Source organism: Cebus imitator, unplaced genomic scaffold, assembly GCF_001604975.1.
Source record: "Cebus imitator isolate Cc_AM_T3 unplaced genomic scaffold, Cebus_imitator-1.0 Scaffold77, whole genome shotgun sequence".
NCBI lineage: Eukaryota > Metazoa > Chordata > Mammalia > Primates > Cebidae > Cebus > Cebus imitator.
In genome coordinates, this window is record NW_016107392.1 from 3,715,965 (window position 1) to 3,740,601 (window position 24,637).

Consider the following 24,637-nt stretch of genomic DNA (forward strand, 5'->3'; position numbering starts at 1 on the left):
AGATCAGTAAAGATAAGATAGAGGACCCAGAAAAAGAATGCTGATGTGTACAAATTTAGTATGTGATAGAGGTGATATTTCAAATCACCCAAGGAAAGATCATTCAATAATGGATGCTGGTTAATGCCTTGGAAAAAGTACAATAGCAGATCTTATTCCACATTACACACCAAAATAAATTCCAGATAGATTAAAGGGTTAAGTTTAAAAAAATGGAACTGTGAAAGGATTAGAAGAAAATGCAGGTGAAAATTTATTTGATTTCAAGAAGGGGAACTTGTGCCACGTATAACTGCAACAGAGGAAATTATAAAGAAAAAGTTTAGGGGATCTGAGTACATAAAACCTTAAAACTTGTGCATCAAAAATCACTGCAAGCAAAATAAATATGTGAATGATAAACTGGGAATATGGTTATACCCTATTACAGTTAATAAATACTTTTTCTCAATATATAAAGAGGTTTTATAAATAAAAGGCAAAGATCACAAAATGATCAAAGAGCATGAATGTACAATTTATGAGATAAAAAAAGAACCAAAACTCATACGAAAAATTAATGTTTAACAGCAGTAGTCATCAGTGAAATGCAAATCAAAACAATAGGGAGTGGTTTGTGAAAGTTAATGCCCAGTGCAAAAGAGGCATGAGAAGTAGCTGACTCCTTCACTCATGGTGCAAGGGGAAATTGGGACAAACTTCCTGGAAGGAAATGTGGAAACGTGGGTCCAAAGCTTTTAGCCTGGCCATCAGACAGCTAGAACTTTCCCTAAATAACGAGAATCCACAAATATTTATTTTCAGGAATGCTTATTTCAGCCTTATTTATGAAAGTAAAAACTCAGAAGTGACTTACATGTCTAAAAATAGGGAATTCATCAATTCAGTAAATCATTTCATAAGCACAGGAAAGTAGACTACACGGCCATTCAATCTGATATTATAGAAGAGTCATAGGCATATACTCAAAGCATATTAAGCGAGTACACAGGTTCTCAGAACACAGGTTACAAGTATAATATAGAGTCTCAAATCAATTTTGTAAAAGAAAAGCAAGAACAGCCACAGAAACATGAAAATGTTGACAGTGGATATTTCACGTGGGTGTAGGGCAGTGTGGCATGTTATGTAGGCAAGAGCTTAGACTTCACAAGGAGACTCCTGGGACAGGTGATCTGGCTCTGCCACTTATTAACTGGGTGAATGTAAGCAAGTTGCTCAACCTTTTTTTTGCCTCAGTTCCTTTATTTATAAAATGAGGATAATAATGGCATCCCCCTCCCCCGGTGGTCTTAAGGAAAATTACCTTCTGAATGGTGCAACTGGGGGTTGTGTAAGTATGACAAGTGCTTTTATGTACTTTCTATGTCTTTTTAAAAACACCAAATATGCATTGATTATGTGATCTGGACAGAAGGTATCGTTTGTCCAGGACCCTTACTCAGAAGTTGTTTCTAAGGAAAACATAAAACACAGAAGCCGTAAAGTAAAAGAACAACCAGCTTAACCACATAGATCCTTTTAAACTTTAGTGTGGCAACAGACACTGGAACCACAGTTGAAAGATGATAAGCGAGGAGAAAATAATTGCAATATTTATACCAGACAGAAGTTAATACTCCTAATTCAGACAGTCTATCAGCGAGAAAGAGGGCTTCAACAGAAAAGTCAAAGGAAAGGCTATGCAAGATTTTAGAAACATACCCATATGAAAATATGTGCAAACTCACTAGCAATTTGCAAAATTAAAATTAAAATATTTTTTCCTATTGTATTAGAAGAACCTTAAAAGAATTGTTCATATCTCGCGTTCATATCAAAAGAGCAGACCATCAATAGAAGTTCATGGTCCAAACTTGTTGGAGCATTATTTGGCTCTACCTACCAAGTATTCGGTACACAAACTGACCCAACAGGTTCCCTCCTTATAAATCTATCCTACTATACAGTGCTTAACGATGTAGGTGTCAGTTGGTTCATTTTGCAGAATTATTTGGAGTAGCAGCAAAATCAGAAAAGTTCATCAGTAGGAAGATGGTTACATACATGATAGTGCAGTCATTAGATTAAATACTGTGAAGCTGCTGATAAGAAAACAGTCTTTACAAAAAAAAGTCAAGCCATGTCTGCAGGAAGGAAGGTCCATGCTATTGTGCTGAGTGAAACCAGAAGTGATTACAGCAGTGGATATGTTGTGTTTTGCTTTTATTTTAAAAAACACATATATCTTTCCTTACATATGTATGTTTATAATTGTAATTGTAATTGTGTGTATATATATATAAAAACACATGTATGTTTGTGTGTGCCTGCATATGAAATACAAACATAAATATACATATGTGTGTATGAATATATGTTTATATGTATGCAAATATATATATATATATATGGCAAGTTGGCTATCTTTTCTTTGCCCCAGTTTCTTCATTTGTAAAATGAAGAATACATATTCATATATACATGCATATACATATATGTTTATATATAATGTCTGCAAGGAGATATACACACACACACACACACACACACACACACACACTAAAGCTTTAGGTATATATATAGTTTTAAGTTTTAAGAAGAATGGGGCACTCACTTTTTACTGCCACATTCTGTACTGTTTGACTGATTATTTTCAAAGAGTATAAGCAAATTTTATAATCAAAGCAATAAAAATTTTTAGAAAGGAAAAAATCCGCATGCGCACGCGTGCGCACGCGCACACACACACACACACACACACACACACACTCAATATCCCCTCACCCAGCCTGGAAGCTCGGACTGGCTGGGAACCAAAAGCACTTCACTGAGGCAGCCCAAGCATTGGGAGCAGAAAGCTCCCAGATGGGGACCAGAAAACCTCAGATCTGCTCCAGCGTCTGTGTTTGACTTGCTGTAGCCCTTGGGTAAGTCGCTTTGCCTCTCTGGACTCAGCCAGCTCTATTCCCTAAGTTTTTTGACTAGAACATGCCCTCCGGTCTAGTTGACAATTGAGTAGATAATAATGAATTAGGAGCTCAACATCTAGGGTCAGAACACAGGGACCCTCTTCTAGGCTCCCTCAAAGGAGACCCCATAGGTCAAGTTTCCTCATTGCTTGACAATTAAGAAGGAGCCCCTGCTAGGAGGAATTGGGGTATCTCATCCTTCTTCCCTTGCCTGGCCATCCCTGAGGTCCTACTGTGGAGAAAGGGACCCTGGGTAGGTGCTGTGGGGTGCGGGGTCTTGGCTGGGAGTCCTGTGACCCGTGGGGTTTCTCCTGTCCTCCCTGCAGGATCGTGTGTGAGATGGGGGAGGCCAAGCCCAGCCAGCACGCAGGCTTCGTGGAGATCTGTGTGGCTGTGTGTCGGCCTGAATTCATGGCCCGGTCCTCGCAGCTCTATTACTTCATGGTGAGTCTTGGCCGGCAGTGATCTCGCTGGGTACAGGCCACAGAGCTCATTATCATAATTGCTGGGTCTTCGAGAGCTCTGTTGGCAAACCCAGGGAAAGGGCCTGCCCTGCAACCTCCCTAAATTCATGAGACTCCTGTCTTATAGTGTGTGAGAGCACAGCCTTTGAAGTCTGGAAGACCTGGATTCAAATCCAGACTTTGCTGTGCCTGGCTGTGTGGCTTCAGGTAAGTGCTTTAGCTCAGGGCCCAGAGTCCCCAGGTGGGTGTGCAGCAGTGTGACATGGTAGGTAGGCAGGAGCTTGGACTTTACAAAGCAACTCCTGGGATTCGATCCTTGACTCTTTCACTTACTAACTGGGTGAACATGGGCATGTTCAACATTTTGGTTTTACCTCAGTTTCTTCTCTTATAAAATGAGGATAATAATGGCATCAACCCCATGATCTTCTGGAAAATCATATCAATGTGTTTATGACTGCCAGTGTCACTTATTTTATTATTTCTATGATTGCCACCATTGCTTCCATTCCCTGGACTGTCCCTGCACACTCGTGGCCTGGTATGCCATCCTATCGCCCTCACACTTCTCCCTCGCCCCAATGTTTTAATATGTTTTCTGCTGCTACAGAAGAATGCCTGAGACTGGGTAATTGATAAAGAAGAGTCATTCACTTGGCTCCTTGATCTGGAGGCTGGGAAGTCTAAGGTCTAGGGGCTGCATCTGGCAAGTACCTTCTTGCTGCGGCACCTCGTGGCAGAAAGCGAAGTCAGGAGACTGCGTGCAGGAGAGCAAGAGCAGGAAAGAGTGGAACTCCCTTTCATAACAAGCCCACTCTTTGGTAATAAACACGTTCCTGTGATAGTAACATTAATCCATTCGTGAGGGCAGAGCCCTTATGACCTAATCACCTCTTAAAAGCCCAGCATCTCAATGCTGTTGAATTGGGGATTAAGCTTTCAAGACATGACTTTGGAAGATGCATTCAAACCATAGCACCCACTCACCATTAACCCTATTTCATGACCTCACTAACTCCTGCTCACCTCTCACCTGCTTACTCAATCCATTTCCCTCTACCCACACCATTGCCCACACCCCTCACCCCACCACCCCTTTCCCCATCCCGTGGCCTCTCTGAGGATCTTTCCCCAGTCCTTAAATTCCTTCCTGCCTGGATCCTCTCATCTCTTCAAAGGCTGCCTGTCAAGTAGTTCCAGGGGACAGAGGCTTTTGGAGATAGTGGAGACATCCCTGCCACACACACCCATCATTTTAAAAACTAAACTTCTGTGGGCGCGGTGGCCCACACCTGTAATCCCAGTACTTTGGGAGGCCAAGGTGGGTGGATCACGAAGTCAGGAGATGGAGACCATCCTGGTAACATGGTGAAGCCCCATCTCTACTAAAAATACAAAAAATTAGCCAGGCATGGTGGCAGGTGCCTGTAATCCCAGCTACTTGGGAGACTAGGCAGGAGAATCACTTGAACCGGGAGGTGGAGGTTGTAGTGAGCCGAGATCATACCACTGCACTCCAGCCTGGGTGGCAGAGCAAGACTCTGTCTCAAAAAAAATAAGAACTAAAAACTAAACTTCTCAGATTAATGACAGCTGTAATGGAATAATTGCCTCATAATTCTGAGCTGCTTTTGGAAGCTAGAAGCCTGAAGTGATGGATTTTAGGCCTGGCCATCAAATGCCCTGAAATATGTCATGGGGAGTTTGGCTTTCGCTCTCCTTCCTCTCTCTCTCTCCCTCTTTCCTCCTTCTCCTCCTTTCCTTTCTCTCTCTCTTTCCTTCCTCTCTCCCTTCCTTCCTTGCTTCCTTTCTCCATCCCTTCCTTCCTTCTTTCTTTGCTTCCTTCCTCCCTCCCTCCTTATCTCATCTGCCTTCCGCCTCCTCCTCCTCCTTCCTTCTTCAACTGACAGCCATTGATCGCCTTGCACAGTGCCTCTCACTAGATTATTTAATGCGTGCTTGTTTAATTGAGTTGGATTGTATGACTTGATGGCCCTGGCTGTGAAGGTTAGGATGATGAGTAAGACCGAACATAGCACCTCCCTCAGTGCCATAGACTCGAAGGGGAGGTGAAAGCAACTGACCTCAAGTACTTGACACAGACGTGAACATGGTCAGGGCCAAGCCTTAGAGAAATGTGAGTGTCGTGCTGCTCCCTCCCTGCCAGATCAGCCAGATGGGCCTGGGGCTGCATCTGCTCCACCTCTGCTCTCTGAGGGCCAGACACCCTCTGGATGCAGTTGGCTGTCACTGAATGCACATGGGAACTCATAAAATGAGAATAACATGCACGTATAACAGGGCTCATGGAAGAGTCGTTTTCCTTATTTGTTTAGGGTTTATACCCATCACCTTCTCCTGAAAGCATATGAGGGAATTTCCAAGTTGACCCCAATAGACATTAAGAAAACTGATGAGAAATGTGTATATATTTGCATATAAAGCATGCATATATATATATATGTGTGTGTGTGTATATATATATAGTATATGATATAGGCATAGAGAAAGAGAGAGAGAGACAGAGACAGATTGAGATGCAGAGATGACATTTGCCAGGTGTTTGCTAAAATTGGGCATGAAATCTGGCTTTGAAATTTCCTGGCAGCCGAAGTGAAGCGGGAGGAAGCTGCTGCGTGGCCAAAGCGAGCCCTGGACTTCCTCGACCAGCCACGGCCCAGAGCAGCGCTCCATCCTGTGGCCCTTGGCAGTGACCCTGGATGACAAAGTGGACAGGGCTAGAGCCACTTCCACCTCATCAAGTTGATGCTTCTTTTGAACCTTAGCTGCCTCTGCCCCACATTCCCAGTCAGGCCCCTCACTCCTGTGGCTGTATCCTGCCATCATCTCCATGTGGCCCAGCCAGGCTGTCAGCTCCCATGAACAGGTTGTCCTCCTCTCTTGCCCATCCCCATCAGTGGCCCATCCTCTGGGCCTGCAGTCCTGCTGGGCTGTGGCTCAGCGTCCCTTCATTCTTGACATCAGTCCAGCACCATGTCCCGGAGTCTTCCTTTTCCCATTCTCTTTGCCATAACAATGACCTCCTTAAATCCTTCCCTTGCCTTTCCCTCTGAGCCTGTTGTAATCCATCTAACATCATGTCAGCCACCACCTCAAGAAGAGCCAAAGCTCCCCCTCCCTGTAAGACATTGTCCGAGGACCTCTGTCTTCTTCCCCATTCAATCCTATTTCTCCAGCCTTTGCATTGTCTGCCCCCTTACCTTCTCCATCTCCTTCCCCTGGTTGCAGGAGCCAGATCTTCCTCATTCTTCAAAGCTGTGCTCAGGACACAGTCCTCTGTCTGTGAATGCACAGGCCTGAGCTGTGGATACCCACAGCCCCTGCGCCCCACCTCACTTACTAGGACTCCAGGCGTCTGCCTGCATTGTACCAGTCTTGGATCCTCTTTGTGCCCTGTCCCTCTTGTTAAACCAGTCAGTCTTGGGAGCCACTTGCTTTGGCCAGCCACCTGCCCAGAGCAGTTTTCTATCCTGTGGTCCTTGGCAGGGACCCTGGAGGACAACGTGGACAGGGCTAGAGTCACCTCCACTTCATTAAACTCATGCTCGCTTTAAGCCTTTCTGCCTCTGCCCTGCATTGCCAGCCAGGTCCCCACTCCTGAGACTCCATCTAAGATCAGACAAAGCCCAGGACCTTCCTTTCTTTGGCAGCCCCACAGTGCACAGACAACACTAAACCTCTGGGCATAGGAGAGTCTCCTGGGGTGGGGGTGGGTGGGCATTAAACAAAGTGCTCTGGACCTCTCCCTGCCACCTCCTGCTGGGACTAATTAAATCCAGTGCTACAGCTCCCGGGTAATTCTGAGATGCAGACTAAGCTGAGGTCCCCTGACCTAGGAGAAAGGACGTTTCCTGAGTAGCTCCCATGTGCCGCCGATGCACTCAGCTCCTGCCTTTATTCTTCTAATGAGCCTGTGTGCTACACGTTGGAAAGTCCCATCTCTGGAAAGTCTCAGGAAGACTCCAGTCTTGCCTGTGTGATTGTTCCCACCCTGGAGAGGTGTGTGATTGAATTTGGGGTATTAAGGGAGGCTTCCCAGGAAAAGCTGGAGGGAAAGATGGGATTTGTATAATACAAGATAGAATGTAATTTTCCATGTGGTTCTAGAGTGGTGGGAGGCTGTTCCCAGCATAAGGTGTGACAAGGTAGTGCACCAAAAGATGGGAAGCAGAGGGAGAGGGAAGTGGGCGGGTGGCGGGGAGGAGAGGCTGAAGCAGAGGCAGGTCAGGACAGCTGACAGAGACTGCTACAAGGCAGATATGCAGAGGTCTGGTGGGGCCCTGAACCTCAAAGATATGTGTTGGCCGGGCGAGGTGGCTCATGCCTGTAATCCCAGCACTTTGAGAGGCCAAGGCAGGGGGATCACAAGGTCAAGAGATCAAGACCATCCTGGGCAACATGGTGAAACCCTGTCTCTACTAAAAATACCAGAATTAGCTGGACATGGTGGTGTGCACCTGTAGTTCCAGCTGATCAGGAGACCGAGGCAAGGGAATCACTTGAACCCAGGAGGCAGAGGTTGCTGTGAGCCGAGATCCTGCCATTGCACTCCAGCCTGGGCAACAGAGTGAGACTCTATCTCAAAAAAAAAAAAAAAAGAAAAGAAAAGAAACGAAAAGATTTGTGTCATTTTTCTACTTAAGAAATATCTTTGAGGAATGGCTCTGGTGCCACATGTCCACTTGGGAAGACTTTTAGGGAGGAGGAATAGTGCTAGGGACCCTGGTCTGTTTCTCTGGCCCCTTGCATTTAAGGGTTCTGTCATTGAGGCCCACCCCCATCCCTTGCATAGAGTTTCCAGGGATTCCAGGTGGAAGTGAGGGACAGAGGTCCCCATGAGTCTTCCCAGAGTCTCCCTTGAGAAGGGACAGAACCCCCCTCTATCACACTTCCCAGTGTCTCTGAGCCCTCATGGCCTTCTCTCCACCAGGCAGCTTACAGGTACACGCTGTGGGCCCTACACAGAAGCCCCTAGTTCCCCTGGAGTTCTGAGATAGCCAGGGAGCCCCTTCCCCAAGACCTGGGGCATACTGGGGAGACCCTTTTTAGTACCAAGGCTAGGGGCAATATTTGCCCTCTCCCACAATCAAGACAGAATCCAATGTGTGGGTTTAGTCATCAAAAACCCAAATGCCAAGGCCCGGGAGCCCCAGCTTAGCACCCTGGGCTCTCACTAGCTGTTCCTAGCAGACTCCATGCAAACAGTGCTTTCCCTGTTCCCTCTACCTCCGTTCATGGAGCCAAGTGAAGAGGTGACAAGTAATGCAGAATTTGATTTCCCGTAGAAACTCACCGTGAAATATTTATGAAGCATGGCTTGAATATTAATAGCTTTTCACAACTCTAAAACATGTATCCATAACATCCTCTCCCCACCAGTGAGACCCTTGATAGTGCCCTGGTAACACCTGCAGGGATTACCCACTCTACCCCTTCTAAGAACCTTCACACACAGGCTGCCAGGGAGCAACAACCCCCATCTATTTTAACTTCCCTGAGTTCTACTCTGTCTCTCTAGGACCATCCCTGCACCGAAGCCTGTGTTTGCAGTCCCCGCCCACCCCGTCCTTTTCTCGCTGGGAAGCTTGGTGGGGCTCCTTTAAGGTGGGGCACAGGTACCATTTGAAGAGGTACTGCAGGTTACAGAACAAGAAAACTGCCAGAGGCCTTGGAGATCACCACTTTTTGGCTCAACCCCCTGATTTTGTTGATGAGAGAGGTTAAATGTCTTGTCCAGGGTCATACAGTGAGATCCAGGCAGAGCTGAGAAGGGAGGGCTCTTTCCACAGCCTCATCCCACCCTCTTCCTGGTCTCCAGTTGAGCCACAATGACAAGCTATTCCTTGGCTTGGTCCAAGGAATAGCTTCTCATTGTGGCTCAACTGGATGCTGTTGAGCATGTGTTACAGGGATGCTAGATCTGGGATTCAGAGACGGGGTGCCGGGACCTGGTGAGGCAGGTTAGGAGCTGTGGTCTCTGTGTGTCCCCACCTGTGTGCCCTGCTCCTGGACCTGGAGGCACATGTGCCAGGTGATAGGGAAGCTCTGGGGCTTCCCTATCAAAGCATCTCCAAGGGGAGGTTGCCAGCCTGCTCCGAGGAACTGAGTGGGTTCGACTTTTGGTGCTGAATTCTTTAAGGAGGAGGTAGCTAGGGAAGGGAGAGAGAAATCTTCATTTAAATGCAGATACAGGCTTCTCACCTGGGACTGAGGAAAGTTTTTCCATTAAAATGCTAATGAAAGAACAAACTGCAACTCCAAATCCCCAGCTGTCAAGAGCTTTTTTCTGCCCTGCCCCCCACCCGGACTCCTCACTGGTCCCATTCTGGCAGAAGGCTGGGGGCAGCCCTTGAAAGCAACTGATTCTTTTCTGCTTCTTTCTCTGAGTTTCCCTGGGGCTGTCACATCCCATTGCTCTGCCACTGGGTGCTTTGGGCAGCCCTTTGTAGAGATCTGTGGGAGAGACAGTTTACTACCCAAGAATAGAGCTATAGGTTAGAGAGGGGTTGAGCACTGGAGCTCTGGGGTCACATCTCAGTTATGCCACTTTTTAGTTGTGTGACCTTAGAAAACTAATTTAACATCACTGAATCTCTTCTGTAAAATAATGATGCCTATTTTATAGAATTGATTGGTGATTAAATTATATATGAGTATATAGGGATATATACACATGCATGTACAAGTATAAAGACATACAGTCTGACACTTAAAAATAAGTACATGGCAGCTATTGTTATTTCTATGACTAAGGTAGGCATGCAGACTCTCAGCGTCTGGAACATTGCCTATCCACACAAGCCTAAGAAAACTGCTCTGGTTCTCTGGGAGACCACTATTACCAAAGATTCCAGAAAGCAGCTTGGGGGGAGTGGGGTGCTGCCTCACACCTGCCCAGAAGCCGCCTCCACCCCTTCCCAGCTGTGTCTCAGGCCACATCCTTTCTACACAGACACTGACTCTCTCAGATCTGAAGCCCAGCCGGGGGCCCATGTCCGGGGGGACCCAAGTGACCATCACAGGCACCAACCTGAATGCTGGAAGCAACGTGGTGGTGATGTTCGGGAAGCAGCCCTGTCTCTTCCACAGGTAACCAACCCAGAAGTCCCCTTTCTGCAGCACTAGAGGCGAAAAGGTTAGACAGGTAAATCATTTCAGGGCAGCTTTGTTTTTGTTGCAGAGAGTGGGGAGGGTATGACCACCTGACAGGTTCTTCTCGCCAGCTGCACAGATGGAGCCAATTTAGTGAGACAGCATTATTGCAATAGAGAAAGAATTTAATAAGTGCAGAGCCGGCTAAATGGGAGACCAAAGGTGTATGACTCAAATCAGTCTCCCTGAAAATTTGGAGACTAGGGTTTTTCAAGGATAATTTGGCAGGCAGGGGATTAGGGAGTAGGGAATACTGATTGGTTGGGTTGGAGATGAAATTGTAAGAAGTTGAACCAGGTTCTTCTTGCTGTCTTCAGTTCCTGGGTGGGACCAAAGAACTAGTTGAGCCACATTACTGGTCTGGGTGGTACCAGCTGGTCAGTCAGAATTTAGGATCTGAAAAATGTCTCAAGCAGTAATCTTAGGTTTTACAATAGTGATGTTATCCATAGGAGCAATTGGGAACATTCGGAATCTTGTGGCCTCTGGCTGCTAACGTCCCTCCTGAGTCATAATTTCTGATCTTGTAGCTAATTAGTTTTTCAAAGGTGGGCTGTCTGGTCCCCAGGCAAGGAGGGGGTTTGTTTCAGGAAGAGGTTGTTATCATCTTTGTTACAAAGTTAAACTATAAACTAAATTCCTCCTATAGTTAGCTTGGCCTGTACCCAGGAATGAACAACGGTAGCTTGGAGGGTAAAAGCAAGATAGGGTCAGACTTCCACTGTCATATGTTTCTACGTCAGACTTTCCTCACTGTCATAATTTTTGCAAAGGCGGTTTCCATCACCTTTGACTTAGAAGCACTCCTCCTGCCTAACAAAGTGGACGTGCTCTTTGGGGGAGGATTTGAGCTCCGACTGGAGCCCTATCAGCCCTCCCTTCCCTGGATGGGCCCCATCATGCTGCATGGCCCAGCAGTTAGCCCCTGGTGCCCCCCCCATAGCACCCACTCTGTAGAACCATAGGATACCCCAGAGTGCAATTTGGAGTCTACAACTAAAGCCTGTTCATCAGGATCAGATCCACTCCGGGAGCTGCAGAGCTAGCCAGACCTGCTCAGAGATGGTAGGCGCAACAACCCCAGTGGCTGAGGTTGAACCTGCAGCCAGATGACCTTGCCTCCCCTGGTGGCACTGCACAGCCCCAGAAGGCACACCTGCCATGAACTGGAGCCTAGGGGGTAGGAGCAAGGCAGGAGGACTCTAGTCCAGTGAAGGACTCTAGGTGATGCGGCTAGAGATGCTCCCTCAGCTGGCCTCAAGTTCCCTAGAGGTTTCCTTCCTGAGAGAGCTGTGCTGAGGGCTATGTCAATTCCCAAGTCAGACCCGGCCTGACCTGGCATTGGTAGTGTTAAGGAAACAATTATTCTCACACTTGTTACAATGGTAGGGAAGACTTTTCTCGGGACTCGGGATTGCAATTGGTGTCAAGACTACTGCAACAGGGGAAACAGATGGGGCTCAACTCCAAATACTGCAAAGACAGCAGGGGGTTTATAGCCAACAAGCAGAATAAGGGGCTCAGTGAATGGAAAATCACTAAGAGGTGACATCAAAGTAGGCAGGTTCGTGCTAAACCAACTTAACTTGATTCTTGCTGAAGGCAGGCCAGGGTGATCAGATATCAGGTGCGGGAGGATTCTCCCCAAATAGATTTATCCGGATTCATGCTAAAGACGGGGCTAGACAGGCTAGACGAGGCGTGATTGAAAAGAGGGCTCAGAGGAACCTGTCTAAAGTATGACCAAGGAGAGAGTCTTTGACACTGGCTCTCCAGCTTTCTCTCTGAGAGCACCCACCCATGGCCTCTGAGCACCCTGACATGCAGGGAGGGGTGTGGGAGGGCCCTGACTCAGGACCTCTGTACTCCTCAACACCACGCGCCCAGTGCTCTGTCTTCCCGCCCTCCAGGCGATCTCCATCCTACATTGTCTGCAACACCACGTCCTCAGATGAGGTGCTGGAGATGAAGGTGTCGGTGCAGGTGGACAGGGCCAAGATCCACCAGGACCTCGTTTTCCAGTACGTGGAAGACCCTACCATCCTGAGGATTGAGCCAGAATGGAGCATTGTTAGGTAGGAGCTGGCCCAAGCAGAGCTTAACGCTTCTGCACCTCTGTTTCCCTTCCCTGACTCTCAAAAGCCAAGGAGACTTCAGGGGGCCCAGTCCTGCTTGGGTGGCTGATGAGCTGGGACTGGTTCCAAACACACCCCCAAATCAGACCTTCCTACTACTATGGTTCCCTCCTTCCACTGAGAGCACCTCTGTGCCAAGCCCAGCCTGAAGGCCAAGCTCTGAATAGCAAGAGCCCACCTTTTCTAGTTTAAAGACAGGCACTGTGCTAGAGGCCATGTCCCCATGCTGCAGTGACCATTGGGGGTGCCAGACTACTTTTCTCACTTCTGATAAACATAGGTGCTAATTCTGGTCCCACCTTCAGGCTGAGGGTTGTGGGAGAAGGAGTTAGATCAGGCCTGACTACTCCTTGGTCTGCTATTGGGGGAAGCTGTGTCCTGAGCTTGAAGGCCCCATCTGGACACCCAACCTCTCTGCTCCTGGCTGCCTGCTTACATTTCTCCTCCCTTTTGCTGTAAACTCCTCAAGGGTAGAGTTGAGGTCTTGTTCCCTGCTGTTTCTCAGTGCCCAGCCAGATGCACTGAACAGCTGTCCCTGAGGGAGGGGACCAGGCATTGGATATTGGTATAGAAAGGCCCTGGGGCAGGCACTTGGGGACGTTCATTTACCTTGGGAAAATTTGTACTCTTTCTGGGCCTCTGCCTATTCAGTGATTCACCCATGGATTTTGAAATCCTAGTATCTCTAGGGTCCCTGGGGTGGTAAGTCTCCCATCAGGGGAGAAGGGGCAGGCACACGGCGTGAGTCTGCCTTTCCAGGCCCTGGATGGCACATGGAAATGAGACGATGCTACAGAGGGGACCCCACAACAAGGCTCACAGAGGTCACTGGGAAATCACTGTGTCAGGGCAGTGTGGGAAGGATCTCAGCCCAGCTCCACGGCTCACCAGCCCAGTGACATTAACAGTGATCTCGCCTCCCTGGGGCCAGAGTCCCTCATCTGTCCACTCCCTCTAGGCAGCTGAGAGACTAAAGTGAGATGCACATGTACAGTGCAGTGCCTGGCTCGGCCTCTCCCCCTGCCCCCTGCTGGGTCCAGGCCTCTCACTGCCTGCTTCAGTTCTCAGGGGTCTGGGGGAGTGAGCAGGAAGTACACGCAGAAGCAGGCTTCCCCGGCTGAGGGAGGGAGCAGGGGTGTGTCCAGTCCAGGGAACAATCTTTTTTTAATCCAGGGATCAGCAAACTCCAGTCTGTAGGCTGAATCTGGCTAGCCACCTGCTTTTGTAAATAAAGTTTTATTGGCGCACAGCCATGCTCATTCGTACATGTATTGTCTATAGCTGCTTTCTCACTATAACAGCAGAGTTGAGTAACTGCGACAGGGACCATATGGTCTGTAAAGCCTACAATATTTACTATCTGGCCCTTTACAGAAAGAGTTTGCCACCCCCTGCCTTAAACCCGAAAGAAAGACAGCCTTTGCCTGCTGAGATGAGATTTGGCCGTCCTCAGCAGTTACTCTACAAGGCTCAAACCTTCTAAGCTTTAGCCATGAACTTAAAGCAGATGAAGACCAGAAGGCACAGAGAGGAGAAAATCACCTGTAGAAAGCCATGCTGGGATTTGTCCCCAGAAAGTTGATGCAGCCCTTTGTGTCTTAGTCAACAAACTTTGCAACTTTCTGCGAAATTCACAGCCTGGTGTCATTCAGTTCTTCTCTGTGCCATCCTCATGGAAGTAGAGTTGTCACCCTTCCTGGCACTCAGGTGCTGTTCCTGCATTATGCTCCCACTAGGAGGGAAGTTGGAGACAGACATGGTCTGAGTCTGCCAGCCAGCTCCAGGGCTTTTGTTTAAGTTGACAAAGCCTGAGGATGGGGGTAAGGCTCTGCTCTTATAAGCAGCCTCGGTTACTCATGAACAGCGATGGTGAGCATTTGATAAATGTGTGTTGAATTGATGATGGAGAGGACTGGGAAGATGACTAGAGCCCAGAAGATCATCTCCAGCACTGTCATGTGTGCAAGAGCCTCTCTGAGTTTCACAGGAATCTTCCTCTGTGTGTGCGTGAATGTGTGTGTGTATGTGTGTATGTGTGTGTGTGTGTGCGCAAGCGCATGTGAGCAAGGAGAGGGGGAAGCAACTGGCAATGTAAAGACAGGCAGATGCATGGATGGGTGGAAATGAATGTGGGTGTGTGTGTCAAGGATTCTTTACTCATCAACTTATAGCTAATTAACTTGCTAAAGTCTGTTTGAGTTAGCAGGATTCTTCTCAAAGATGCTCCTCTGATTGGGGATCAGGCTATTTCTCATTTTTCTTTGAGTAGCCCCCCTGGAGGACACAGTCCACTACAGTACTGCCCACCCCTTTATGCCCACTTCTCAGCTGCCCTAAGGATGGGCAATGGTATCCAGGTATCTTTTGAAAGTCTACACAAGGTGAAGCTCCTAAGCCCTCCCTGTCAGCGGTCCTGTGCCACCCCAGGGTACAGGATACCTGATTCCCAGAGCATTTCGCATTTGCATTCACATTTGCATTCCTGGGTCCTCTACCTTTCCCAGATCTCAGCCTGACTGAAGCCTCCAAGATGGTAACTTGAAGAATGATTGCCTGGAGGAAACAGACTGTGCTCAGCCCCCGGAGGGTGTGGTGGGGACAATCTGGAGCCAGGCTTTCATGAGGCCAAAGCTAATGTTTAAAAAGTCCCAAGACTGGCAAGGACCAGGGGAAGGATGGAGGAAGGGGCACCAAGGGATTGCAGAGAAGCAGCTGGTGCAGATGAGGTCTTGGAGAGCCAAGGGGGTTGTGCTGCCGACTGGGCCTCCATGGGGGGTCCATGCTCTGAATGAACTCAGCAAAGGATGGCCACAGACATCTGATCACTGTCCTCCCCTTGACTGCTGAGAGGCCGTCCTCATTACTATGCAGTCAGCTTGTCATCCTTGTCCCCGTGAACATTACCCTGCTGCCTGGTTATCACTGTCTTTATTGTCATATAGCTAAGTCAGTCATCATTGTGGAATGCCATTGCTCTTCTTGAACTTAACGATTTATACGCCTCCTTCTTTCTTCCTGCTCAGTGGAAACACACCCATCGCCGTATGGGGGACTCACCTGGACCTCATACAGAACCCCCAGATCCGTGCCAAGCATGGAGGGAAGGAGCACATCAACGTAAGTGCAAGGCTGGCAGGGCTCATGAAGGCTGCCCATGTGACACGTTGCTTCCCCAAAGGGTGTGGGGCTTCCCAAGTACTCAGGTGACTCCCTGCCCATGCACTGATGATCCACAGCCTGCGACACCCTTGAGTACTAGGATAGTGGGATGGGGGAGCAGACATAAGGGCAGTTTTACTTCTTGGGGTATAGGCATGCAGGAGCGATTACTTTTGTGGTACCTGGGGTTTTATACCTTTATTCTTCCACTCTTCTGACCCTAGCCATTGCCACACCCACAAAATTGGAGCTGAATGCAAGCTATAGAGCTTATTCCTTGAGAGCCCACTTGTGTGGTCCCGACCCATCCCTAATCCTCTTGTCAACCCCATACTATCCCGCTGGCATCCAGGGAGGCCCGGTACACGCACCGGGGTTGTGGGTATGTGGAGATACTGCATAGACTCCGCCTTGTGGCTCCTCCCACAGATCTGTGAGGTTCTGAACGCGACTGAGATGACCTGCCAGGCGCCAGCCCTTGCTCTGGGTCCTGACCACCAGTCAGACCTGACTGAGAGGCCCGAGGAGTTTGGCTTCATCCTGGACAACGTCCAGTCCCTGCTCATCCTCAACAAGACCAACTTCACCTACTATCCCAACCCAGTGTTTGAGGCCTTTGGACCCTCAGGAATCCTGGAGCTCAAGCCTGGCACACCCATCATCCTAAAGGTGGAGTGAGGGTGGTGGGTGGCAGGTGGGGGGAGGGGCTGGTGCATGGAAGGGGGTATTCAAATCACTGGCTCCTGCCACTTTAATCAACCGGCATCTCTTGCAGAGGTTGCAGTGTAGCCCAGAGAGTGATGCATGTTCTGAGTTTGTACTGGGAAGAAAACTCTCTTTACAGGCTGGTTCTATCCAGGGCAGGCAGATCCAGTCAAAGAGGCTCTTTGACTCTCAGGCTTTTATTGTTCTGACAGTCCAGGTGCTGGAAGGTCAGGGGCTCACTGCTTCCTCTGAGGCAACCTTGTGCAAACCACAGCACAGGCTTCCTTTGGAACATGGGTCACAGTTAACTAAAACTCATGACAATTCGAATCCATTGGTAGTGACTGACTCCAACACTGCATTGAGAAGGGTTCTTAGGCTGCATTTGGGATAAGCTGAAAGGAGTGCTTTGATTATTGATTACCCACTTGGAGGAAGAGTTAATGGTAGTATACGTACCACAAATTTTTTTTTTTTTGTACTTATTGCCAAAGGTGGCTTCTTCACCAGCTCACCAGCAGGATGGGATCTCCAGGTGGGAGGACGTGAGAGCCAGCTGGTAGCTGTGGTCCTCTCTCTGGGGTGGGAACTGAGGCTTTCCCATCTGTCCAGGGCAAGAACCTGATCCCGCCCGTGGCTGGGGGCAATGTGAAGCTGAACTACACCGTGCTGGTTGGGGAGAAGCCGTGCACCGTGACCGTGTCGGATGTGCAGCTGCTCTGCGAGTCCCCCAACCTCATTGGCAGGCACAAAGTGATGGTGAGCCTGGCAGAACCCCATCCTGGTTGGAGCGGGCAGGAGGGGTACGGATGTGAGCGGTCCAGCTCCATCTCAGCCACCAGTGATTTCCAGGAGGGGATTCTGGCCCACCAAGAGCTTCCCTTTAGCTACCCCGCACCCCAAGTTCCTTCTTCATGTCCACTTTTGAGCTTCTCCCTTCTGTATTGCCATTCTTTCCATGCTGGCTGGTGCAGCAATAAGGAAAATGCAAAACAGCATTAAGCAGTTGCTAAATCACCTGCCACAACCAAGAAAGCCTTCAAGAATAAGCCCTTGCTGGCCCAGGAAGTCCGTGATATCTGAATATCATGTTCTGTGCCTCAGCTGTCCTCACCCTTACAATGGGTATATAAATCTTAGGGGAACCAGTCATTGGTGGCAGACTGTGTTTAGGTCCCAGTTGTGTGCTGTTTCCTTATGAAGATGACAAAACTCGCTCCTGAATAAGAGGAAGTGGGGTTTTTCCAGGTAGCGGTGAGCTCTGTTGAGCTGTGCCTGTCCACTTCCAGCCCCTCATGCACTCTTGTCTATTTCAACACCAGTGATTGGTCTCTCCTTTCCCTCATCCTGCCCTGGTCACCAATTCATGGGTGACTTGGGACTGTTGCCAAAGCTTCTGTGTCCTCACACCCAGCTCCCTCTTGCCCTATGTGCCCCAGGCCCGTGTTGGTGGCATGGAATACTCCCCGGGAATGGTGTATATCGCGCCTGACAGCCCGCTCAGCCTGCCTGCCATCGTCAGCATCGCGGTGGCCGGCGGCCTCCTCATCATCTTCATCGTGGCTGTGCTCATCGCCTATAAACGCAAGTCCCGCGAAAGTGACCTCACCCTGAAGCGGTTGCAGATGCAGATGGACAACCTGGAATCCCGCGTGGCCCTGGAGTGCAAGGAAGGTACTGAGAGGCCCTGTGCTGGAGGCCATGTGTGTGTGCGCACATGTGGGTGTGTGTGTGCACGTGTGCATCTGTGCATATGTAGGTATATGTTTCATATACAAGCAAGCAGACTGGGCAGCAGTGGGCAGTGCTGGAGGTGTGTGTGTGTGTGTGTATGCGTGTGTGTATGTGTGTGTGCACATTGTGTGTGTATATATGTTTCACATACAAGCAAGCAGGTCAGGCAGCAGCGGTCATTGCTGGGGGCTGTGTGTGTCTGTGTGTGTGAGTGCGTGTGTGTGTGCGTGTGTGTGTGCACGTTCATCTATGTATGTGTGTGTATTTGTTTCTTACACAAGCAAGCAGGCCAGACAGCAGTGGTCAGTGCTGGAGGCTATGTGTTTCTGTGTGCATGCGTGTGTGTATATATGTTTCGTACATATCTGTGTATGTGCGTATTTATGTTTCATATACAAGCAAGCAGGCCAGGCAGCTGTAGGCAGTACTGGAGGCTGTGTGTGTGTGTGTGTGTGTGTGTGTGTGTGTGTTTATGTGTGTATATGTATGTGTATGTGTTTCATTTATAAGCAAGCAGGCCAGGCATTGCGGGAGGCTGTGTGTGTGCGTGTGCGCGTGTGTGTGTGTTCATCTATGTATCTGTGTGTGTTTGTTTCATATACAAGCAAGCAGGCCAGGCAGCTGTAGGCAGTACTGGAGGCTGTGTGTGTGTGTGTGTGTGTATGTGTGTATGTGTGTATATGTATGTGTAGCTGTTTCGTTTCTAAGCAAGCAGGCCGGGCAGCTGTGAGCGGGGCTGGAGGCTGTGCATCCTACCCGTAAAGCCTCTCACTCTATAGTCCCTATGCCTATGTCCCAGACCACACCCATACCCAGGCAGGCCCCACCCTGGCAACACCAGAGAGACCAAGGCCGCCTCACCTTCTCCTTGAAGGTGTCAGATTAGGATCATTCTCCACCTCACTAGAGTAGCCTCCAGACCTGGAATCCTGGCTGAGCATGTTTTGCAGCACTGTCAAGGGGAGACCTGGGGGTGTCTTAACATGACACATTTCAGCAATCTTCAGCTTTCTTCCTTGAGTAGGAAGGTAAAGTTGTAGGGCTAATCTGTGATTTAGAAGGAAGGGTGTCTCACAGCTTCGATTAAAAAAAAATTACAAACACCACCATAAAGTGAAATCAGCTACACAAAATCCAAGAAGGAAATTTAGGAGTCAGACTCTTGTAACCCCCAGGATATCATTTTGTGACTCACCCTGGGAGGATCTGAGCCGGTTCTTTGCTGTAGATTTATACATGGAGTAAATCCGGCCCCATACCTGGAGCTCTCACATCACACCGATTCCCACCAGGGTAGCCACAGCTCTTTTTGATGGGGAAGTGGATCCATTCCATCCCTCTCTACATCCTTCAGCTGTCAACACAGCATCCGCCTTGTGGGACTGTTAATTACTGCCTTTTATTATATTTATGCTGCTTAATTTTTTTCTCCGCAATGTACTCTTTCCTCTAATTAGGTGTAGTGATTAGAATCTCTTTTATGTGTGGCAGGCACGCAGCTTTAAATGTTGGAGGTGCTTGGTGACTTAAAGGAAAGCTGCAGACGATAAAAAGCCAACCCCCTCCTTCTCCTCCCTGTGGGCCAAGCACCCCAGCTGGGAGGGGGCAGCCAAGGGGTGCTTCCGCCCAAGATTATCAGCTGAGGCCCCAGGAGGGAGCCTTGGCTTCAGACTTTAGGGGCAAGCTATGCTGTGCATGTAGGAAGAGGGGGTCTTACAGCAAAGGACTTGTCAGACTAGCCACAGAAGCACTTTGCAGGGTGCCCAGAGCCAGCTGCACTGGGCCAAGCCAAAAGGTCTCCTTGAAGGCTTCCCAGCCAGCCAGGACATGCTTCACACAAACTCAGAAGACACCCAGCTGGGCCTTTCTTGGGCCTGAGCTTTTGATATATATAAACATACCCGTATGTTTACACACATTACCACAAATCCCCACATACACTCACTGACATGCTCACACTCACACACTCTCATACAACACGGTCACTGATATATACTCATGAACTCACACTCACACATATACTCACAGGCACACATGCATGCACACTCAATACACTCACTCGTGCACTCACACATACATGCCCACACACACTGACATGCTCACACACTCATGCATTCACATACTCACTGACATACACTCAGGCACTCACATACCCATGCTCACATTCACACACATACACTTACAAATACACTTACACTCATGCATACACACACATGCGCTCACATGCACATGTGTGTGAACACCATACACTCATGCACTCAACCCACATGCACACACTGACATGCCCACGCACTCATATTCACATGTGCATCACACAGACTCATGCACTCACACATGCATACACACTGACATACATTCACACTCATGCACTCACATTCATACTTGCATACACACCAACACACACACATGCACTCACACTGACATGCATACACACACATGCACTCCTGCACTCACATATACATACACAGACCCACACGCAGGCACTCACATTCATACACATACACACTAATTGACATACATTCATTCACAGCCCCACGCACTCACATTCACACATGCATACACACTCACTGACATGCACACTCACACGTCTACACATTTACTGACGTACACTCATGCACACATGCTCACACACAGTCGTATATACACACACACTCATGCTCACACACTGTCATACACTTTCTGACATGATCACACACAGTCATACACACACTGCCTCACATGCTCACACATGGTCATACACACACTCCCTGACACACTCACACACATTCATACATGCTCGTACATGGGCATAGACACACTCCCTGACATGCTCACACACAGTCATACTCACACACTCCCTGACATGCCCATACACAGGCATAGACACACACATATTCCCTGACATGCTCACACATGGTCATACACACACTCCCTGACATGCTCACACACTCCCTGACATGCTCACACACTCCCTGACATGCTCATACACAGGCATAGACACACTCCCTGACATGCTCACACACTGTCATACACACACACATTCCCTGACATGCTCACACACAGTCATACACACACTCCCTGACATGCTCCCACACTGTCATACACACACACACTCCCTGACATGCTCACACACGGTCATACACACTCCCTGACATGCTCATACACGGGGATACACACACTCCCTGACATGCTCACACACGGTCATACTCACACACTCTCACACACTCCCTGACATGCTCACACACACTCCCTGACATGCTCATACACACACACACGCCCTGACATGCTCACACACGGTCATACACACTCACACTCCCTGACATGCTCACACCTGGTCATACACACTCACACACACTCCCTGACATGCTCACACACTCAGAATAGTGCTCATGCACCCACACCCATGCTCATGCACATATTCCCACTCTTCTATAAGCATGCGCACTTGTGTTTCCTTACTCAGGACATACATGATGAGTGTTCCCCAGGGCTTTTGGTGACAGCACATGCCAAAAACACACACACACTGGTGCAGGCTCCACTTGGATGCAGTTGGGTTCGCTACTATTGATGTCAGTCTACATAACAGGAACCCGTGTGTCTGTGTGGCCAGCGCAGATGTGCAGGGCTGCAGGGAGAGACGAGCAGCAGGAGAGGCTGCAGAGGCCTCTCCAGGTGACATCCCTTTGGCTCTCTGAAACGAGCAGTCTTGGTATTCTCCGGGCACAGAAAGGCTAAATCTGAGGGCCTGAAGTCTGTTTTGCAGGGTGGAACTCCACCCAACACATGAGGAAGAGCAGGACTGGGGTCCCTGTCGACAGTTCCTAGGGTTCCTGTGTTGTGTTCCTGTGGTCATCACAGCTCACTGGGCGCTGGGCTTGCTTTTTGAGGCTCTAGAGCCACATTGAGCTCGTTCGTCCCTTCTGAGTTCACAAAATATTTCCCCCCTATGTTTGGGATTATGTAAATAGAAAAATATATTTTAGTAGTCAGTGCCCACTGGCTGTTCTTCTTTGCCAGCATGTGTTAATCTGTCCTGGTAGTCCGTGTGCACACATGCACACATACATGGGTGTGCACACAGCAAAGAGAAAGGTGGAGCAGGGAAGGGCTTGGCGCCTCATCCCTGAGTAGCCCCGTGGCAGAGGGTGGCCCTGGGGGAGGATGTGCCCAGGACAGAACAGGGTGATAGGTTTGGAGCTATGTAACAACTCCAGGCCGCACTGCATGCTGGACTTGCCTAAGAGGTCTTACCACTCTGTTCATCTGGAGACCCAAGCTGCCACCACATACAGCAACACCCACATGCAGGTCATAATTCACCATCAAGTAGCATCACCTTGAGGAAGGAAGGACAAAGAAATACCCTGCCTATTTATACAGAAGGACTCTATTAGTGTGTCTGAGCCTCCGTCTCTGCCCCATTTGGAGGTTTGATGGCTCTGATGAGCTGTATGGTCCAGACCTGCATCTTTAAACTTGTTTTTCTTTTTCAGGAGTTGTTCTTAACATCTTATAAGGAAATTTATTACCAAACACAGCATCAGGAATGGACTCTTCCTCATGGCCTCTCCTCCTTCTCTTACCTATCCCCTCTACATCCCCCTCCCCAGCATATTTTGGAAACCAAAGCCCTTCATCTTCATACGGAGAGTCTGTCCTAGCCTAGCAGCAGCACAGACCTGTGGACAGCCTCGCCCACCACCCCCCACCACCCACACCTTGGAAAGGTTTTAGCCCCAAGACAAGGTTTCTTGCACTACATCTTCCTCCCATGCTAATGCCATTCATCCCAATCCCTGCTGTGTAAACATAGCCTCTCCAGTTATTCCTGCCCATCACGGCCCACTGCTCATGTCTCCTAGGGGCTTGGGTTCTCAGCATTCTGAAATGGAGGTGACTCCTGGGGCCTCCCCATCCAGCCATCTCACAGGCTTCTCTTCATGCCAGCCTTTGCCGAGCTGCAGACGGACATCCATGAGCTGACCAGTGACCTGGATGGAGCCGGGATTCCCTTCCTGGACTACAGAACCTATACCATGCGGGTGCTGTTCCCAGGAATTGAAGACCACCCTGTCCTCCGGGACCTTGAGGTAAGAAGCAGTACCCCATCCTGGCATTAGAGACGGGGAGTGTGTTGGCGATCTTCAAGTCCAGCCCCCTCTTTCGGAGGTGAGAAAGCTAAGGCCAGGGAGGGTACACAACCTGCCCAAGGTCCCCCAGCTTATCGGCACCAGCCCATCCCTCTGAAAGAGGCGGGGCCATGCCAGGGAACCTCGGAGCAGAGGTGTGAGTAGGGCTTTGGGTTTTAGAGGGCCATGAAGCCCTTTCAGAATTGAACGGAAGTAGTTGATGACCCTCTCCCCAGAAAAAAACCTACATACACGCAGAAACAAGAAGCATGGCAAATACATTGGGGAAGCTCAGGGACCTTCGGTTAAGGGTCCATGAAGCAGGGGATTTGACTCACGAAGTTGGTACTCAATATATAAGGGATTTGCCACTTAGTGCTTAATTGGAAAAGGTAAATGATGTGTCGGGAAGAGGGCGGGAATGTGAGTGAGAAATCATAACCCTCTCTCCAGCAGGGACCTCATCTTCTGAACACTTTATCCCATTTACCGTCCAGCATGGTATCTGGCTTAGGTGTCTATTCATACTACACTTTGCTCTGAAAGGGCTTTCGAATGACTTATAGAGATAAATACCCGAGGAAAGTGAAAAATATAAATGAGAAAAGACCAGGACAAAATAGTAATCCTAAGGAATACTCACTATTAGTTGACTGTTAGGAACATCTTAGCACAGTTTAAGCACTTTGCAGGCATTCATTCCTTTCACCTCCCAAGAAGCCTCTGAAGTAAGTAAACCCATTATACAGGCTACGAAACTAAGGGGCCAGAATTCAGTGGCTGCCTGCGGCCTCACAGCTGGTGGGGGCAGAAGGAAGATTTGAGCACAGGCATTTAGACTTCAGCGTCTTTACTCCCTACAACAGGCCTGTGTGCTTGCCTTCAGGGGAGCTATGTCAGTGACCTGCCTTAGAGCTCTGGATGGATCAAAAATCTACAGCCAAAGCAACAATGCAAACTAAGGTTCATTCCAAGATTTACAGTGTTCATAAAATAAAAGCAGACCAATCACGAGGGAGTTGCTTGGGTTTGCAGGTACCGACACCTGAGGGAATGTCTAAGCGGGCTCTCCAAGGGAATGTAGTGGGCTGTGCACCTCTGCAGCAAATGCGAGAAGTCCAGAGGGCCATTTGTGGCACACACATTTCGCCATACTTGCTTGTTGCATGAAGTGTGTGTGTGTGTGTGTGTGTGTTTCTATAGTG

The 24,637-nt window shown here is 48.8% G+C and overlaps 1 protein-coding gene and 1 long non-coding RNA gene across 4 annotated transcripts in view; one reads left to right on the forward strand and one right to left on the reverse strand.

Moving 5' to 3' along the window:
* PLXNA4 (plexin A4) overlaps positions 1-24,637 on the forward strand; it is a 457,741-nt gene that overhangs the window by 383,425 nt on the left and 49,679 nt on the right. The window contains exons 14-21 of the mRNA XM_017532531.2: positions 3,278-3,395; positions 10,389-10,525; positions 12,499-12,663; positions 15,747-15,840; positions 16,312-16,551; positions 17,200-17,346; positions 18,027-18,261; positions 23,251-23,393. Coding sequence (XP_017388020.1) covers positions 3,278-3,395; positions 10,389-10,525; positions 12,499-12,663; positions 15,747-15,840; positions 16,312-16,551; positions 17,200-17,346; positions 18,027-18,261; positions 23,251-23,393 — 1,279 coding nt within the window. The remainder of the gene's footprint in view (positions 1-3,277; positions 3,396-10,388; positions 10,526-12,498; positions 12,664-15,746; positions 15,841-16,311; positions 16,552-17,199; positions 17,347-18,026; positions 18,262-23,250; positions 23,394-24,637) is intronic.
* Positions 16,766-24,637, reverse strand: part of LOC119471873 — a 13,123-nt gene continuing 5,251 nt past the window's right edge. For 2 of the 3 annotated variants that reach the window (XR_005200967.1, XR_005200966.1), the window contains exon 4: positions 16,766-18,245. This is a non-coding gene — a long non-coding RNA (uncharacterized LOC119471873). Of the gene's footprint in view, positions 18,246-21,672; positions 22,640-24,637 lie in introns of those variants that run through there. The other variant, XR_005200968.1, reaches the window with a different exon arrangement.